Source organism: Pseudochaenichthys georgianus, chromosome 22, assembly GCF_902827115.2.
Source record: "Pseudochaenichthys georgianus chromosome 22, fPseGeo1.2, whole genome shotgun sequence".
Taxonomy (NCBI): Eukaryota; Metazoa; Chordata; class Actinopteri; order Perciformes; family Channichthyidae; genus Pseudochaenichthys; species Pseudochaenichthys georgianus.
This window is the reverse complement of record NC_047524.1, coordinates 30,871,781-30,892,044: the sequence shown is the minus strand read 5'-3', so window position 1 is coordinate 30,892,044 and position 20,264 is coordinate 30,871,781. Positions and strand designations below refer to the sequence as shown.

The following is a 20,264-nucleotide window of genomic DNA, read 5'->3' as shown; positions in this document are numbered from 1 at the left end:
ACATGAATGGACATTGTTTTAACATTCAGCCCAACAGACAACATAATGTCCTTGACTATGCTTCATGTAAGCTAACATTAGCTTATATAAGCCACCGTCAGCTGCTGGTTGTACAAAGGTTATAAAAGAGGTGCTAGGGGAAAAGTACGGTTGCTATGGTGACTGCTGACTGAACAGAGAAAGAGAGAAAGCTGCAGCAAAGCATCAGATTTAGAGCAACTCACACACACTGAGATGTGCTCTTAATATAAAAGCATTCAAAGCATGAAGTGAGGTGATCGCACACAACACATATTATTTATATTAGTGCAGTACCAAAAGTCTTTTTTTCTACATTGGAAACTTCTATTGAGGTTTTTGAGTGAAGCTGTGAAGTCTGTTGTTATATCTAATGAGGTAAAAACAACCTCAAATTAAATCTTCAAATTAAATAAATAACTTTGAAAATACTTTTGTTATCCACTGTGAACAATGATAATTAAATAAAGAGAGGAAAACATGTCCTCAATTATAAAAAAGTAATGAATCTGATATAAAGAGTTATCGTATTACGTTTTTCTTTTATGAAGATAATTCAGTTTCAACATAAATACGGTATCATATACGTTTCATTTGGAGTGATGTTAGATCGCTTCTAATCACACGCTGAACTCAGGTACGCAGGTATCGGGAGAGCAGCGCTTTCTGACAGCGCTAAGACATGTTAGAAATTAAAATCAATGTTGATATGGTGTAATTTGAATTAAATACACTATTTAATTTAAATCAGTTTTATTCTGAAAAACCTGGAGTTCACTAACTTAACTTAATACTTTTATTCTGAAAATGCTTCACTTCCGGTTAGCATTAGCATGTGGCGAAATGCTGCATTTTCAAACCATGAATCAACGGTGAAATGACATGTGATGTTTTACACTGAGCACACTGGGTTTAGCACTCATTTATTGCCGCTGAATAACGTTTATTAGGGAAAGTTTAAATAACCACAGACACCAGAATGATGTAATTTAACAATAAAACAAGGCAGGAATTGCATTGGACCCGCCCCCCGACGACGCCGGCCAATAGGAGAAGACCTCAGATGACAACAGGAAGAGCAAGCCAAGGATTGACCTCTTCCTCCGGCTGACCTGGACTGACCGGTCGGATGAGGAGAGCGCCTCCACTCGCACATTTCATTTTGTACACCACCGCATCTTTTGTGTAATTAAATGCTGTTAACTTTTATAAGACACCACACACACACACACACACACACACACACACACACACACACACACACACACACACACACACACACACACACACACACACACACACACACACACACACACACACACACACACACACACACACACACACACACACACACACACACACGGCTGCATGGGTATACTATACTATACTTACTAGTAATACTTGGTGGCTCACACCTGCAGCATGAACCTGCTTGTGTGTGTTGTGTGTATGTATGAGATGTGCATTTGGAGCTCTGAGAGTCACAGAGATGGGGGTTGTTGAACAGTCTGATGTGGGGGTGTCAGAGAAGAAGACGATGCTGATGATGATGATGTGTATGGTTAAAAGGATGATGAAGAGTTTGGCTCGCTAGTGATGGCGTCAGCTGAGGTAGACCAGAACCTAAATCCTCTAGTGAGTAAGAGGGAGGGACGGGAGGAGGAGGGGGGGAGGAGTTTCTCTTGACTTTTACTGCGGAGGAAACGGAAACGTTTTGGGGTGGGTGTAGCTGAGATGAAGAGAATGGAGAGAGAAAGGTAAAGAAAATGATGAAATAATGAATAAATGAAAGACAGTTGATTACAAGTGATTTAGTATGTGATTGACAGAATGGAAAATAATCAATATCATGCAAGAAGATCTTTGAGATGAAAATAAGAAAACAGTCAAATCATGCATGAGACTCAAGGCTGACCTCCACTCGCTTTGATCTGACCACATGACTAATGATGCACAGGAAGTGACGGATACAAACGCCATGCATAGCTCAAGCCTACGTGGGGGGGGTCATGTATGCAGACAAACAAGACGTATGTATTCTGCTGTTTAGAAGATGTGTTGTTATTTCAACTGAATGATTGTGGAATGAAATCCAAAAGCCATTTGAAATGTGAATTGAGCTCAGCCATGAGTGGAACTTAAGATAAAGCATTGAAAAAGAAAACCTGCATGCATTAGAACACACTCCTATGCGTGGCTCCCTGCCGTTAACTGTGTGTGGTGAAGACATGTCTCCCTTGTCACAAGTAGTATTCAAAAGGTTGAGACACGCTGGTTGTAGAGTTGACTGTTTAGAGAGATATGGACCATAACGGCACCGCCAACCATTTCTTTGACTGCCATTGTTTCATCAGTCCATGTAAACCATGCCCTGTTCAGTGTGATCCATCTCTTCGTGTCGGCGTGACGATGAAGAAGGACCAACACTATACTGCATTCATGGTCAGTGTATTGTGCATCTCTTACATACATTCCAATAAGGCTGCAATAAAGGGCTCCTTTGTAGTGCTTGTTGGGCTTCATCAAATGGAAGGCACACATTGTACACAGTCATTTAACTGTACCCAAACTGACTGATTACATAAGACATCAATCACAAAGTGTAATTGCACATACTCCAAACATATGACCGTTTGAGAGAATGTGAGCTTCTGGCTCACGTGTCCCGGCAGAGGCTGAGGAAACAGATACCGTGCAGGGTAACACATGTCAGAGACAGAGAAGAGGGCATAGCAATGGCAGGTATTCAATAAGTGACGTGTTGGTCAACAGCTTCCTCTAGAGAACTGGTGAGGAAGTGCGCCTGATCACAAGCTCAATCAGCTTTGAAGTGTTAGCTAAACATGTGCTGAATATATGTGCATTGTATGATCACTTGTTTCATGTATACCCTTTTTCCATCCATCCTGTTTAAAAAAAAAGAAAAGATATAACCATAGACATTAATTTAGGATAAAGTGGTGCAGATACGAGTCCTTGAACATGGAAATGAGATGGTGTCTTGAGTAAGGTTAATGGTTAACACAAGCTGAAGAGACTTTCAGTTGTTCTCAATGACATCAAATACGTCAGTAAACACCTCCCTGGTGAAAGTCTGAATGTTTCATGAGTCATAAAACCAGTTGCTAACAGGCGACTAGATGAGACCACTGAACGTCCTCTAGCTAAACATTAGCCGCCTTAGCGGAGGTGATGCGCAGCCATGCTACTGGCGCATACTTTGTTTATAGCCCTTGTTATGCTAACTTCCTGGTGGGCCTACAAAAATATGTTCTCACTGCACCACCAGTGTGTGTGTCTTTGACGGGGAAATTGTGAGCGTGCTTGGAAAAAAAGGCCCATCATCAGACACTTGTAGGTCATTTATGATGTATTAAGAGATTTAATTACATTTTGTATGTGTGTCTGCGAGAGTGTGTTTACCTCCGCTGATGGGTGTGATTGCAGGGCTCTGGGGTCCCAGACTGGCGGTGTGGTTGTTATGGTTACTGTGGGCATGGCTGCTGGCCTGCGTGTAATTTCCTGAGCGCTGGTGATGTGGTGGGGGGGTTTTCAGGAGGGAGGAGGGGAGGGGGGGAGGGCAGTGGGATGTCCGGGGCGCTCTTGGCTCGTTCTCGGTCTTTGCCTGCCTCCTTGTCCCGGTCGCCCCCCCGCTCCCTGCTGCTCTCCTTCCGGGGTTTGATCAGTTTGGCCAAAGCTTTGGCTCCAGACCACTGGCTCCTCCTGAAAGAAAACAACTACGTTAACCACGGTATGGAGCTGATACCGCAGAAAAGCAACACTGCACTACAGCCATTATTATACACGACAGCCAGAGGAGGAAGGAGTACTCAGGTGATTTATTTAAGTACAAGTAGTAATACCACAGTGTAGAAATACTCTGGAGCCAGATGTATGAGGACCTCACACTCTGACCCATCCGTACCCGGTACGCACAAAAACGGGAGAGACGAGAAACTGCGACACCGTTGGCAGAAGGAAGAATGGAGAGAAATATGTGGAAATGATACCATAAATAAAATGTTACCTCTCATTTATCATATATGAAGAATTCATTTTCACAAATTGATTAAAGCCAATCTTAAAATGATGAAACAAACGCCTGTTTGAGACTCCTCGTGCACACAAAAACATAACTTGGAGAAATAAATAAATACGGATATGTTATTTAAAACCACCTCGAATATGTTGTGTTAATGTTATGAAATGTTTTCTCATAAATGACGCGGTAAGCAGGAGGACAGAATTACGTCTAAACTGACGCCGTTTTGCATTTCTATAGGTTGTAGATACGAGCATGGATTTATATACCATCACTTTTAATCGTGTTTTATGCCGTTTGCTAAGACTTGATAAGTCGCTCGTAAAACACAGGAGGTATGGAAACTAAGAACACCACTGGAACACAAACCATCAAATACAAAAATAAACATGAATTGACTCCACTCCGCAGGGATCCCCCCGATTCTCATCATGGGGGGGGGTCTCCTGTCCTCGGCACAAACACACTGACACACTGCCTGAGGAAGGTTATGTGTATTTTGTCATTAACTTTTTTCGGACCACTTATTAATTTATTTTGGTGACGATCCGACCTCCATGCTGCTACTCTGGTTCAAACTGCATCCACCAAACAATATGATTTATCTCCACCTCCCCAAAAGAAGCAAAATCTGACACGGTGTGAGACGTCTTTTTTACATTCCATTGCATTTAGCCGACGCTTTTACCCAAAGCGACTTACAATAAGTGCGTTCGACCAACAAGATACAAACTTGAAGAAAACAGAATCATAAAGTACATCAGGCTTCATAGAGACAAGCATTTAGATAAGCCAGTCCTTTGTTAGTATGTAAGTGCTTTGTTAGTATGTAAGTGCTTTGTTAGTATGTAAGTGCTTTGTTAGTATGTAAGTGCTTTGTTAGTATGTAAGTCCTTTGTTAGTATGTAAGTGCTTTGTTAGTATGTAAGTCCTTTGTTAGTATGCAAGTGCTTTGTTAGTATGCAAGTGCTTTGTTAGTATGTAAGTCCTTTGTTAGTATGTAAGTCCTTTGTTAGTATGTAAGTCCTTTGTTAGTATGCAAGTGCTTTGTTAGTATGTAAGTCCTTTGTTAGTATGTAAGTCCTTTGTTAGTATGTAAGTCCTTTGTTAGTATGTAAGTCCTTTGTTAGTATGTAAGTCCTTTGTTAGTATGTAAGTGCTTTGTTAGTATGTAAGTCCTTTGTTAGTATGTAAGTGCTTTGTTAGTATGTAAGTGCTTTGTTAGTATGTAAGTCCTTTGTTAGTATGTAAGTGCTTTGTTAGTATGTAAGTGCTTTGTTAGTATGTAAGTGCTTTGTTAGTATGTAAGTGCTTTGTTAGTATGTAAGTGCTTTGTTAGTAATTGTATTGCTTTTTTAGCTGTTCTGTCGTCATTTCCTGCGATCTCCTTCATGCAGTCAGTCAAAGGAATATTAATACGGGGCGTTTCTTTGACTATTTATAGGCAAATATGGGCGTTACGTGAAGCCCGCAAAAGCTGCGCCGCATTTCGAGTTGATTGTGATTTATAAAGGGAAACCGGTGTAGGACGTGCCGTACGCAGTGTTTTATAAATCGGAAAGTGTCTGTGCGTATGTTTTTGCTTTGTCCTACGTAAGCAACCTTCCCACGTGAATCCTACGCAAGGCTTTATAAACGAGGCCCCTGGTCAGTATACGTCCAGCCTTCAAAATGTTACTTACATTTAAAGAAGAAAAAAAAGAATAAAAATATCCTTTAAGTACAAGGGTATAGCACTCAATGGCTTATTTCAGCCTAATATATATTGTATTATTGTATTTTAAACATTAATGCATTAAAGTTGCAGCTGGTAATGCAGGAGCTTACATATTTACTATATAAACTACCGTGTCATTTGTTCATTTCATTAAGGTGAACAATAAAGTTGATCCTAACCTATAATGCATACTTTTTTTATTGTGTTGATTATATATTTGATTAATCTGAATCCTCAAAGTAACTTAAGCAGCCAAAAAAATGTGGTGGAGTAAAAAGTACAATATTTGCACCTGAGATGTAGCAAGAGTGATATAGGTCATTTCAAAGTGTACAGTCCTTGAGTACATGGAGGTAAACACTGTACACCACTGGCTTCTCCATGTTATCTTCCAAAATGATAGGGCTGATAAAAGCATTACTTTTTAGGCGTGGGGTCGTAGAACTTGTACTGGTCCATGATCTTCTCCTCCAGTTTTTCTTTCTGACGACGTAGAGCGTTCAGCTTATCTCTACATGAAGAAAAGAAACATTCATACATTGTCCTTTTGTCTTCTTATCAGATGATGTTACTCAAAACAGGAAGTACATTTCATTGGATGGCAGATTACTGAGCATGGGAGAGACAAAGATGCACACTCTGGAGCACAAGGGGGCGCTGGATGCCGCAGCGTCATTGTGGTGCAGGGTAAGGTTTTCTGGGGTTATTTACAGTTTTACAAATGTAATCAGCTAAGAAATCTAATGACACAAACAAGTGAATGTGAGCGTGTTAAGTGCTAAATAATACTTCAGCTTGGCAAGGGAAAAAGAAAGAAATGGTTTTACATTTGAAAAGTCACCTAAGCACCACATGTGAGTACTTGTGTCACTGGTAGTGTACTACATACGTGCAGGGTGCAAAGGTGTGCTGTGTGCAGTTACATGTATAGTTTCTGTTCCTGGTGGTACAGCTCTTTGCTCTCCATGCTCCGCTCCAGGAGAGTGTGGTTCTGCTGACTCAGCAGGTTGATCTGACTAAGCAGGTGGTGGTTCTCCTCTTCCAGGTTCCCTTTCAGTCGACTCAACAGCTACACACAGACATGCACAGAGACACACACAGTCATGTCAGGACAGTAACATGAGATGCTGATCTGGAGAGGTGGCCATTTACGTAAATATGATCAAAACTTGGAATGTTTGAAACATTAAAATGTATCTAATCAAAGCAACCAGAGCATCTCTAATCCAGCCTTGTTCTCTAAAGGAAAAGATTCAAAGCGTCAGTCACAACACTGCTGTGCTACAAAACATATGGATCACTGCATGTTCCAGGCGGCTTGATGGCAGAAGGGAAGGCGGCGCTCACCTCACAGTGGTTGTCCAGCTTGGTCATGGTGAGATCCAGGCCCTGGTGTTGCTCCATCAGGGAGTCGTGTTGTGCCATCCATCGACTCACTTCCTGCTGGGAGGAGCTTAGTAAGCCCTTCACATCGTTCACTCGGTGCTGCAGCCCCTCACACTGCACGGACTGCTGGGATTGGCTCTCTGCTAGTCTGAAAGGGGAAGGCAGAGAGAATTCACTATGAGAGAAATCAAGAGAACCTCAAAGTGTGCTGCCAGGTTCCACCTCTCACCGTAACCAGCCTATGGCTCAACTGTCCCTGAACCCGTTTCAAAAACCTGATCACTGAGGATAAACTTCAAGCTGGTTTACAAATGGGATTGTCTTACCATACCTTTGATATTTGCCTTAGGCTCTGATATATGCGTGTTGAACAGATGTTGTTGCTATCTGTTCCAGTGAATAGCGTCATCATAGAGTTATTGTGTGGAAGTGAAATGTAGATGAAGGATGCTTGTGGTGCAGTCTCAAACATGTTTGTCTCATTGTGGACCATTATCACAACACAATGATCCACAACATTACACTTGTTATTGTCCATGTCTGATGGTGTGTGTAATCTTCCAGTACCTGTCCACTTCTGATTTGAGCTGCAGATTCTCCTGCTGCAGTAGCCGAGTCTTCTGGAGCTCCTGGTTGAGCTCCTCCTTCTCTTTTCGGCCGTGCCCCTCCTGCTCGTCCCACTTCTCCTTCTGCTGCACCAAAACACAATACCTGCGGGGGGTTATTATTCATCATACTGTCTATGATCCCAACAGGGTCAGCCTGGTGTTCGCATGAGCACTTGGTACCATCTAGCATGTGCCACGTGTGGCCCTTTCTTTTGTTCGCCTGTGGAGCTGATGGTTGTTAAGGTTGGTAAGCAGGGATGCGCCACTATTATGTTTCATGGGGTTAGAGTATCAGATGAGAATGTGTTGTTTGGCCGGAAGGCAGTGTGAGGATGTTTGTTGTCCAGGATACCTCTTTTTCATCCACAGTATATCCACATGATCCGTTTTGTCATATGGATTATCTATGTTGTCATTTGACTTGGTTTATTCTTTACGCTGATTTATATTACATTTCAATGTGATATCAGTGACGGGGAAGTGAAGACATGACTTTTTATTTACTCTTTCTTTTACTTTTACACTTTAGAATTTAGAACTACAGTATATCTACAAGGTGCTCTCTATAAAGGCCGATCAGGAGAGCTGGATCTGATCGATATGGACATAGACGCGAGTGAAGTATAAACGGACCCGAGAGAGAGATCAGATCAGCTGCGGAGTCTGACGGAGACACGCAGCTCTGTATAATCACCTGAAGCCCCGCCCACTGTTTAGCGAGCTGCAGGAGAAACTGACGGGCTGTCAGGAGAGAGAGGGAGGGAGAGGGAGAGAGAGAGAGGGAGAGAGGAAAAGAGAGGATCCGTTTCTCCCGTGTTATTATTCAAGTTAATGTAAACTTTTGAATAAAGTACTTCATCTACTACAAGTAGTTTGTTTGAATGTAATAATTATGTTGTTTGTGGAAGCGCATCATTAAAAAAAAAAATGAATCTGAACTTTTCGATCTGTTACGATTATAAACTGAAGCAATATAAAAATGACTCCCATGAACTGAGTTTTAAACATCAGCATATCCGGTCATAATGCTACACAATTCTTCTTCTTCTTCTTATTATTATTAGGGCCTGAGCACGAAGTGTGCGAAGACCTATTGCAGGAGTGCTCGGTCGATCGCGGGGAGATTCCCAGTCGATCGCGAGATGTGTCTAAAAATAGAACAACAATATTCTGTTTTATCGTTAATGTCCTAACATAATCTTCCTGTGCTAGAATAATGCACTTGAACGCATCAAAGCTTTGTGATTGGCCGGCGGGACCCCATGTGTCGGGGCGTGGCTGGTGCGCAGTGGGCACTATTTCGCTGAGGTTCTCCGTGTCAACAGGAGTCACAGTCCGCACACACAAGACCGCAATTATGGCAGAAGCAAAAAAGTATAAAAATATATAATTGTCACTCCGAGTGGGAGGATGATTATTTTTGTATCTATTCCAATTCAAAGTCCATCTGTCTCGTCTGCAATGCGAGCGTGGCTTTATCGAAGAAGGGTAATTTAGGAGCGGCATTTCAAAACAGTACACAAACGCTACGAGACGGAATTCCCTCCTAATTCTGCCCTACGCTCCAAAAGGGGAGGGGCCTGAAAGGACAGCTAAATGCACAGCAGTCCATTTCCACCAGGCCCAACAACAAGAGCAAGGCTGCTCCAGAGCATCTTATCGTGTCAGTCACGTTCTTGCGAAACACATGAAGTCTTTCAAAGACGGCGAAGTTGTGAAAGAAGCATTCCTGGAGGCTGCCGACGCGCTTTTGGGGGACAGTAAAAATAACAGTAGCATTTCAACAGGTTTTTGATATAATAAAAACTCAAGTTAGATACCGTTATTAATCAGCTGTAAGTTTTTGTTTGTTTGAACTTATTCATTATAATTATTGTACAACATGGTATAAGAATGCAAACTTAAATTGATTATAGTCTATTATCAATTCAGGTTAAGAAACTAGTGTTGCTTGCATCCGATTTTAAAAAGGCATTTATTTTTATAATCAACTAAAATGCTATAAAAAAGGGTTTGATTCTATTAATGTTGTCTTTTTTATTGCACTTTGGCAGCAGATTCCTGTGTAGCTTCAGATCTGTAGAGTTCAGATAGCGCCATCTCCAAACCAACCAGCTTTTTTAACCCCTTCAGTCTGGTTTTCGTCCCCACCACAGCACAGAAACGGCCCTCATCAAAGTCCTCAATGACCTCCTCACCTCTGCTGACACCGGTTCCCTCAACATCCTTATCCTCCTCGACCTGAGTGCAGCCTTCGATACCGTGAGCCACACCATCCTGCTTACCCGACTCCATGACATCGGTATCGAAGGTACTGCACTCAGGTGGCTCCAGTCCGACCTCTCCGACAGATCCCACTTCATCTCCCTCAACAACCACTCCTCTGCCACAGCTTCAGTCACCCAAGGTGTTCCCCAAGGTTCAGTACTCGGCCCCCTCCTCTTCATCATCTACATCCTCCCCCTTGGTCAGATTCTCCGCCAATACAACCTGGACTTTCACTGCTATGCCGACGACACCCAGATTTACCTCAGCACCAAATCCCCCAACAACCCCCCCCTCACCCACATCGAATCCTGTCTGACTGCAATAAAATCCTGGATGCAACACAACTTCCTAAAACTCAACAGCAATAAAACTGAACTCCTCCTCATCGGATCCAAATCCACCCTCAGCAAAACCCCCAACCTGACAGTCACCATTGATGGCACCCCTGTTTCCCCCTCCACCCAGGCACGCAACCTTGGCGTGATATTTGACCCCACCCTCTCCCTCGAGCCCCACATCCGTCATATTGTAAAAATCTCATTTTTTCACCTCCGCAATATTGCCAAACTCCGTCCCTCTCTCACCCGCCCTGCAGCTGAGCGACTCATTCACGCCTTCATCTCCTCCCGCCTTGACTATTGCAACTCCCTCCTCTACGGCATCAGCTCCACCTCCCTCAATAGACTCCAGCGTGTCCAGAACGCAGCCGTCAGACTCCTCACCCACACCAAATCATGGCATCATATCACCTCAAAGAACTCCACTGGCTCCCCGTTTCACACCGCATCCACTACAAACTCCTGGTCCTCACTTACAAAGCCCTGCACCATCTGGCCCCCCCCCTACCTCACTGACCTCCTCATCCTCTACCAACCACCCCGGTCCCTCAGATCCTCCTCAGCCGGTTTGCTTTCAATCCCCAAGGCCAAACTCCGGAGCTTCGGGGACAGAGCCTTCTCTGTGGCAGCCCCGAAGCTCTGGAACTCCCTCCCCCAAGACCTCCGTGAGTCTGAGTCCCTCACCCTGTTCCAGTCCCGCCTCAAAACCCACCTCTTCAACTCTCTATCCATAAGCCCCCCCCCCCTCTCAATCAACTTCCTCCTGACTGCTTTTCTGTTGTGTTTTGTTTCTTTTTGGTTCTGTCTTTGTTTTTGTTTTGTTTGTCTACCCTCCCTCCCAAATGTAAAGCGTCTTTGGGTTCAGAAAAGCGCTATATAAAATTGATATATTATTATTATTATTAGATCTGAATGGTCTTATTAGTAAGCCTAATTTATACTTTTGTAGCAACACTATTTTTATATAATGGCAAAGAAAGGGTTCAGAGTCTTTTCTTTTTCCCTGTGTCATATGTGGCAGCACTGTTCAATGTTTCTTGAAAACATTACCCACTGTAGTGTGACGTGTGGATAAACTCCAACTCTGTATCAACAACACTGTTGTGTAACTTCAGTTAAATACTTGTATGTGTGTAGATTAGAAAGAGGTAAGATGAAGGATCTGCAGTATTTTATGAAGTATTAATCGTACAAAGGTCAGTTTTATACAAGTAGAAGTGTGTATTTACCTAGTAGGCTGTCAGTAATGGCCACGCCTCTCTATTTGGACTAGTAGATCTCGGCAGACTGGCAACTTTAAAAGTAGTTCTCGGTTCAAAAAAGGTTGGGCACCCCTGACCTATTGTAATGCTTAGAATTATGTGAAAAACAGTGAAATATTAACTTAAATTTCAATTTTTTGATTTTCAACACCAAACTTAGTGCACAGCATCAGTGGAGGGTCGGACACATTACCGTAGAAAATGAGCACGAGGTTTTGAAAAATGTGTCCGACATCAATCAAAACGTATTAGCAAAAAGGTGTGGCCTACACATAAATGCTCACAATTCATCCGAAATGTATCCAAATATCACATATTTCGGTGGATAGGTTCAGTCTGTCTTGGGGAATAGGCACAAAAAAGCATGTTCATTTTGGACAATAGGGGGCGCCAAAAACACAACAAATGTATACCTCAAGAACGGATGGACGAAATAAATATATTTTGTCATAGATATACTGGCAGGATGAGTATAAACTTAGATTGAAAGTGTCACAACCAATGATAAATGTGGGCGTGTCCTATTCAGTTTTTTCTCGAAATCGAAGGGTTAAAAACACTTACGGGCACATAACTTTATGTTAAAATGAGTTACGGCCTTTAAACTCGGTACACACGTGACAGCCCACAACCTTTCCCAGACGGTACCAAAAAAATCGTACGTTTTAGAAAATACGGCTCAGTAGCGCTCCCTATTGTGCGGTAGTCACATATAGTTTCTCCGAACTGCCTGAAACTTGTCACAGACATTCCTCATGGAATTACGGACATATTTCAAAATGGCTTCCATTATCCCCGCACCCCATAAAGCCGGCCATTTTGAAAAATGTGCGTTTTAAGCGCGTTTTCGCACACTTCTCCTGAGGAAATGATCAGAAAAATTCCAAACCAGGACAAGATCAGCCCATATCCAATGTGATACTAAATTGCGAATGAATAGTTGACTGCTCAAACGGGGAGCTCGTAAGCTAACGAAGAATGTACAATTTTTGACGATTTAAATGTCACAAAATCGCTAAAATGAGCTTCGGACGCAAAACTTGGAACACGGGTCACAGCCCACGACCTTTTCCAGACTGTACAAAAAAATCGTACGTTTTTGTAAACCAGCTCAGTAGCGCCCCCTATTGTGCGATAGTCACATATAGTTTCTCCAAACTACCCGAATCTTGCCACAGACATTCCTCATGGAATTGCGGAGATATTTCAAAAAGGCTTCCATTAGCCCCCCAGAAAGTCGGCCATTTTGAAAAATCGCCGTTATTCATGCATTTTAAGCACATTTTTGCAAACACCTCATAGGAAAAAGATCGGAAAAATTCCAGTCCAGGACAAGTTCAGCCCATACCCAATATCATGCTAAATTGCGAATAAAACAGTTGCTGGCTCAATCGGGGCGGTCGTAAGCTAACAGAGAATGTACAATTTTTGACGATTTGCATAGCAAATGACTCCAAAGTACTCGCATATGGTTGTTCCAAAATGCACGACACGTTGTATACACATTGCTCTTATGATTGCGGACATCTTTCAAATTGCCTTCCATTTGGCCCGGCCCTCAGAAAGTTGGCCATTTTGAAAAATATGCAGTTTCCATGCCTTTTCTGCAAAGGCCTCCTAGGGAAATGGCCGGAAAATTTCCATTCCATGACAAGTTCAGCCCATATCCAATGCGATGCTACATTGCGAAGGAATAGTCAGTCGCTCGAACGGGGAGCTCACAGGCTAGAATGTACCATTTTCCAACATTTAGATGTCAGATAAGCTACTCTGCCTTCCACATCATCTGCCTTCCACATCATCTGACACACACACACACCATGTATACATCACTTCAGGGGAAATTACATTGACTTACATGCATTTCCTGGAGACTTATCCTAACCTTAACCATAACCAACACATGCCTAACCCTAACCAAGTCTTCACCCTAAAATTAATGATTCCCCTCATGGAGACCTCCAATATGTCCCCATAAGGGAGACGAGTCCCCACACGTGACTGTGTAAACAGATTTAGGTCCCCACAAGTATAGTAATGCTAGGACGGTGGACTCGCGCGTGTCTGCTTGACGCCGGTACGACCGGCGACCCTCCCCTACAGGCGCTCGGACGCGAAGGCCCGCCCACAACTGCGTGCACGTCTGTGACCGCAGTTTTAATTATTATTGAAACATGACCGGTAAGTTTAGAATTTGTCCGGTAAAATTAATTATTTCCGGACATTTGACCGGCTACAGTGTAGTTATGTCGATGAAAATCTTAGGTCACAGGCTCCTCCAATAGTGAACATAGATTATGACAAATCATTCTGCCTCATAGTCACCAAAGTAATATCCAAATTTCAATTCAAAATTCTAAGTCATCACCAAATGTCCTTGCTAACAGATTTTTTTGTAATGCCTCAAATGTCAGTTAGAACATATCTAATGTTTGCTTAATATACCTTTCCACTTAACTAAGTGTTTACCATATACTATAGCTTGTAGTGCGTCATCTTTTGTTATAGATACTCTTTGGTCCTTCACTCACTTGCTGTGCAGTGTGCGCTGCTCGCTCTCTAGCGCCCTCTGTTTGCCCTTCAGAGCGGCGTGCTGACTGATCAGCTGCTCGTACTCCTGAGCCTGCCTCCCGTGAACGTTCAGCAGGCGCTCGTGATCGCTGAGCACGCTCTCTCTGCCTCGCCACGCCTCCTCCCGCTGCCTCTGCCACGACTCCACCTCCGACTCCAAGGCCGTGACCTGGCCCTGCAGCACGGCATTCTGGGCCATGAGGGATGCACTCTGGGAAGAGATGGTGGAGTTTTCCACCTAAGAGCAAGTGGCAGTTGTTAAGAATGTATGTCACAGCTAAATTGAATTGTACATTCTGATTGGTTCATTTGGATATTTCAGAGGTTATTAATACTTTTGAACACACCGCTGCTAAGCAAAAATAATGACCGTTGATAAGGAAGATCAAGGGAGAGATGGAAAGAGGTTAAAAGGACCAGCGGTGGACGTCAGATAAATCACCAGAAGAAGACCGACAGGAAGTAAATACTAACAGGAACACGGTATGGGCTCTGGCAGTGTTTACAGACTTGGACAGTCACAGAAAACCTCCATCAGTGCTGACATCATTTGAAGTTACACTGCTGTTTAATGAACGCCTCACTGCACACGATCCTTTCTATATCTGTCCCTGAGAAATGGAATAGAACTGATGAGGTGAGAGGATTTCATTGTGTGTACCTGCAGTTTCGCTGTCTCCTTGTGCAGTGCTGAGTTCTGCTCCTGCAGGGTGGAGGTGTGTCGCTGCAGCCCCATCATCTGGTTGTTCAGAGACGTGTTCTGGTTCTCCAGCTGTTTGAGCTGCCCCCTCAGCAGGCTGCTCTCCGTCAGCAGGGAGGAGTTCTGGAGGCAACAATGCACATGCTCACATCCAGGTGATAGATAACAGGCACATTGAGAAGTTCACCATATTCTGTCAATAAACAAATAGAATTATTTGCGTAAAAAGGGTGAATTATAAAGCAATCAATTAGAGGAATATAGACATTTAAAATAACATTAAATAAGTTACATAAAATATGAATAACACAAACAAACTAAATTAGGTGTAAAAATAAATATATGTGATACCTAGCCTATTTAAAATAAAAACGTCATTACTCGTATTAGATGGGTAATGTTAGCTTAGCCATCGAAGCAAATCTAACCAATCAGTACTGAGATTTAGAGCCAACAAACTAAATAGAACTACTCACTTACTATTATTTATAAGAATGTGATCACACATTATATCAAACTGTGGCGGAGCATTAACTGGGAAGGCTTAAGGCCTTTTCATTGGTCGCCCAATATACTATAACTACTTATCATTTTTAGACAAGGTTATCAGTATTGAGACCATGGAGATAATGAAACATTCGACGTGTCAGATTTAGTCTGGTGATCAATAGGTAATGTCACACATATGCCCGGTTCATGTTGCACAACGTTTATATGAAATAACTGTATGTAATAAAGAACATCTTACATTCTTTTCTATATCGATAATATGATCTTTGATCTTTAGCAGTTCTGCCGTGGCTGACCCTTGACCCCGGTCACTTTCCGAATGATGATGGGAGTTGTGGTTTTCTTCCCCCTGGAACAAACCCACATATTGTGAAACAGTGTGCATCACAACAGCTCACAACGTGTAAACCTTTGGCTACGATGTGTCTGTCTTACAGTGGATCGGCCAGCGTTGAGCTTCTTGCTCTCTTCCAGTTTCCTTTCTAGAGAAAAGATCTTCTCCTCTTTGATCTTCATCGTCTGCTGGACGGTGTCCTCAAGCCGAGACTCCAGTAGCCTGTACCTGCTGACATGTGCACAGCAGACATGTAAGTCATTGACTTGTGACGAGTAGTCCTAGAATGGGCCCAGCATACGAGACCTACCTGTCCTCCAGCGTGTGCTCTTGCTGCAGCAGCTTCTCTTTGTTCAGCCCCATCTTCTCCAGTTCTCCATTGAGTCTCTCCAGGTCGACACTCTGCTGCTGAACACTCAGCTTCTCTGACACCAAGTCCTGGAGACATGACAACACACGACACCTCATGAACATCAACACCTTCATACAGAGCACATTAGGACTCATCAGTATTATACCCTTGGAATTAGTGGCTGATGAAATGGCATCACGCAAAGTCCATTCCTTTACCTATTCTGGGGCTTCATACGGGGTGCATTCGAAAATAGTCCCTCGACTTGGGCACAAGCTTAGCCGCTCGTACATTTAGAATGTGGTGTTGGGTTATTCAGAGCCGCTCACTCGGAGAGCACCGAGCACAGGGATGTGGAAGTCAGCTTTCATCAACACGTTTAGCTAGCTAGTTAGCTTACATTGAGGCTACAGGGTATCATGTCTCATCGTGTTCATCTGTTGAATGGTCACCCTTGGTGATAAGTCCCAACACAAAATGATACAAATATTGGCTTTAAAACCATGCAGCAATAGAACTCTATGTTTCTAAGAACATTGGCAGTCTCCTCTTAGAGCTTCCCATTGGATAAACAAGCACGCCCACACATCAAGAGCCTCCTCAGCACAGGGAATCTGCCCGGTTGATGACTTTAAGGGATTTCTATCCAAAGTCCTGCTTTCTCCACAACAGTCGCTTACATAACAACAGCTGTGAGGAAAAGAGTCTTTACTTCTGGTCACCTCTTTATTTAGACCTGCAGCAAGGTGTCGTGTGACCTCTCACCTCTCTCAGCGTGGCCAGGGTCCTCTTGTGGATAGTCGTCTGTTTCTGCAGCTCTTTGTTCTCCTTCTCCAGCTCTTTGGCTTTCACCGACACCTCCCTCAGCCTCTCCATGTCCTTCTTCAGAGTGGCTCCCTCCTTCTCCACTGTGGCTAACCTCCTGGCTTTCTCCTCCAGCTCCGTCTCTTTCCCCTCCAGCAGTGTCCTGCTCCTCCAGCTCTCCTTCTCCAGGTGCTTCCTGCCCTTCTCCGCCTGCTCCAAGGCCACTTGGAGCTTCCTCCTCTCCTCTTCCACTTCCTCCCTCCGTTTCCGCTCATTCTTCAGTTCTTGCACTTCCCTTCTCAGTTCCTCCTCTCTGACATGCGTCTCCTGCCTCTCCCTCTCCTCCTCTTCCCGGTCCTCTTTGCTTCTCTGTATTTCCTCCTCTAAGCGATGCTTCTCCTGGTTCAGAGCGGCCATGTTCTGCTCCAGCCTCTCTGCCCTCTTCTTCTCTCCCTGCGCCTCCCCTCTGGCCTCCTTCAGCTTCCTCTGCAGATCCTGAGTCTGTCCCTGCACCTCCTTGTGCTCGTCCTGCAGGGAGGCCAGGCGGGTGGATGAGGAGCGCAGGTTCTCCATGGAGCAGCGCAGGTCCAGGTTCTCCTTGGACAGCAGGCTGTGCTCCGCCTCCTGCCTCCCCAGCCGCTGCTGCTCCCCCTGGGCCTCGTCCAGCTCCCGCTTCAGCCGGTGCACCTCCTGCTCCAGGGAGGACACCTGCTTCTCCAGAGCCTCCGACTGCTCGCTGCAAACACGCAGAGAGGCCAGCTACAAGCAGGACAGAGAAGATATAGTCTGAGTTAGAAGTGAATCAAGTCAGTATGCTTCTAAGAATAACTTATGCATGACAACAAAACTAGAAACTCATTCACAGGCTTAGGACTCTATTACTATTACTTAATGCCTATATATAACAACTTTAAAACTTCAAAATAGAAAAAAAATATATATGTAAAAATATAATATTACCATTATTACTATTATCTATTTTGAGTATTTACCTATTGTAAAACAAATGTTTATGTTTTTATTTAAATACTCTTCAAAAGATGTGTGGGAATTGAACATGACTGTGTGCACAGGATAGATAAGTAACCAATTGAAGGCATCATAACTCCCCTGTCACACAACGTGCTGCTATAACATCCCTTTGTTGCGCTGCTACTGGTTCGTTTACATCAACAACGTTTTAACTAAATGCATTTGCTCAATGTTGTTGTGAATGTTGTATATGGGAAATATTCAGAAGTCCCCTGTCAGACAGTAAAGCGTTACCAACATCATTCACACACTGACCGTCTCCTGCTGGTTCAACACCCTCAAGGTTTGGAAACATATGCTTTTGGTGAAATGTTGTTATGTTTGTCTTTTTCACAACCATTCTTGACCGTTAACTACATTAGATGAGTTGTTTTGGTTCCTTATGTTTTGTGTTTTTGTGGAGGAAGAGTAGCTAATGCTAATGCTAATGCTAATGCTAATGCTAATGCTAATGGTATCCTAATAAAGACACATAGTGTTACGATGATTGTGTTATGTCACGTCTTCTATGTCCTGGTTTGGGTGTGTTGCTGTTCTCCTCCTGGTGTCTTGTCTGGTCCTTCTCTCCGTGTTTCCTCCCGTCGTTAGTTTCCCTGGTGTGTCTGATTGTGTTCACCTGTGGCCCTTGTGTTTCTCCTCCCCTGTGGCCCTTGTGTTTCTCCTCCCCTGTGGCCCTTGTGTTTCTCCTCCCCTGTGGCCCTTGTGTTTCTCCTCACCTGTGGCCCTTGTGTTTCTCCTCCCCTGTGGCCCTTGTGTTTCTCCTCCCCTGTGGCCCTTGTGTTTCTCCTCACCTGTGGCCCTTGTGTTTCTCCTCACCTGTGGCCCTTGTGTTTCTCCTCACCTGTGGCCCTTGTGTTTCTCCTCCCCTGTGGCCCTTGTGTTTCTCCTCCCCTGTGGCCCTTGTGTTTCTCCTCCCCTGTGGCCCTTGTGTTTCTCCTCCCCTGCCCGGCTGTGTCTCGTCTTGTGATGACCCCTCCCTGTATTTAGTCTCGTCTCTTCCTTTGTTCAGTGTCGGTTCGTCTTGTGTCTTGACGTGGTCTTCGTGAGTGTCCTGTTCTGTCTTTGTGTATATATATATATATATATATATATATAGCCTTGGAATAAAGGAATGATTTGTAATGGTCTGCATTTGGGTCCTGCTTCCTGCACACCGGAACACAGACAGATTACCTCTCTGCTCAAAGTGTCCCTGCCCCTCTCCAGCCTGGCCGTCTCTCGCTCTAGCTCCTCACATCGCCCCGCCCTGCTCCCCAGCCTCTCTGCCTCCTCATTGGCCAGTTTGAGTTGGGTCTCTAAGCTGGCCAATCGGGAGCTGGTGTCAGTGATGTTCTGGTGCAGGAGGCGGTTCTGGGTTTCCACCTCACGGACCCTGGCCTCGCTGTTGGACTGAGCGCGCTCCTGAAGGGACGCCACGGCGTCAGAGAGGTGCTGCTTCTCACTCTCCAGCTCTGAGATCTGATTGGACAGGAAGAGGAGAATATGGTTTGGACAGATCAGAGTTTCCGTTAGAATTAATTGTTGCCAGTCAACATGTCCGTTAAAAAGTTTAAATCTTCCGGACAAAATGAAAAGTGCCGTCTTTGTTATTTATTGAGTTTTAAAACAAATTGATAACGACTCTATATTAAACAAACTAATTCTAGTTGATTGACTGCATTATTCAGAAGTTTACAGTAACTGGATAATAACACGGGAATACGGCGGACAGACTGCAGGTGATCACAGAGCTGCGTGTTCTCCGTCAGCAGCAGCTGGTCTGATCTCTGGCTCGCGTCCGATTAGCCTTCCCTCGCGTCTATGTCCGTATCGAGCAGATCTAGCTAATGATATGACCGCCTGCTTATCAAAGGACACCAAACAATAACCGCTGCAAAGTATAGCGCAGCATTATCATTGGTTTACATGAGGGGTCAACACGTCCCCTTCAGGAGGATACATCTCGTTCTCCACTTTAAGTGTTAGAAATTAGAATGAGCTCTTCTTGTCTGTCACGTAAGTGGCTGCATTGCGCTAAGGGGAAAGTCCGGTGATTACCGGCTAACGGAAACTCTGGGACAGATTATGCTTTTTGGTCTCTTATAACCATTAACGTTGACAAAGCCAAAAAATAAATAAAAAGTGTGTATGGGACCCACACCTGAGTGTGTGTGTGGGACCCACACCTGAGTGTGTGTGGGACCCACACCTGAGTGTGTGTGTGGGACCCACACCTGAGTGTGTGTGGGACCCACACACACTCAGGATGGAGCTGTGATGCAGTGATGTGCAGCTTGAGTTTTTAGGTGAGCAACATTTGTAAAAAATGTTGTATAAACGTAG

The 20,264-nt window shown here is 44.0% G+C and overlaps 1 protein-coding gene across 1 annotated transcript in view; it reads right to left on the bottom strand.

Annotated features, from left to right (window-relative positions):
* The window catches only part of ccdc88c (coiled-coil domain containing 88C), a 65,511-nt gene that overhangs the window by 4,863 nt on the left and 40,384 nt on the right, over positions 1-20,264 (bottom strand). The window contains 13 exon segments of the mRNA XM_034111816.2: positions 3,442-3,571; positions 3,573-3,741; positions 6,199-6,288; positions 6,701-6,846; positions 7,125-7,311; positions 7,731-7,874; positions 14,171-14,448; positions 14,872-15,033; positions 15,659-15,769; positions 15,856-15,985; positions 16,065-16,192; positions 16,872-17,669; positions 19,116-19,400. Of these exon segments, the coding sequence (XP_033967707.2) occupies positions 3,442-3,571; positions 3,573-3,741; positions 6,199-6,288; positions 6,701-6,846; positions 7,125-7,311; positions 7,731-7,874; positions 14,171-14,448; positions 14,872-15,033; positions 15,659-15,769; positions 15,856-15,985; positions 16,065-16,192; positions 16,872-17,669; positions 19,116-19,400 (2,758 nt within the window).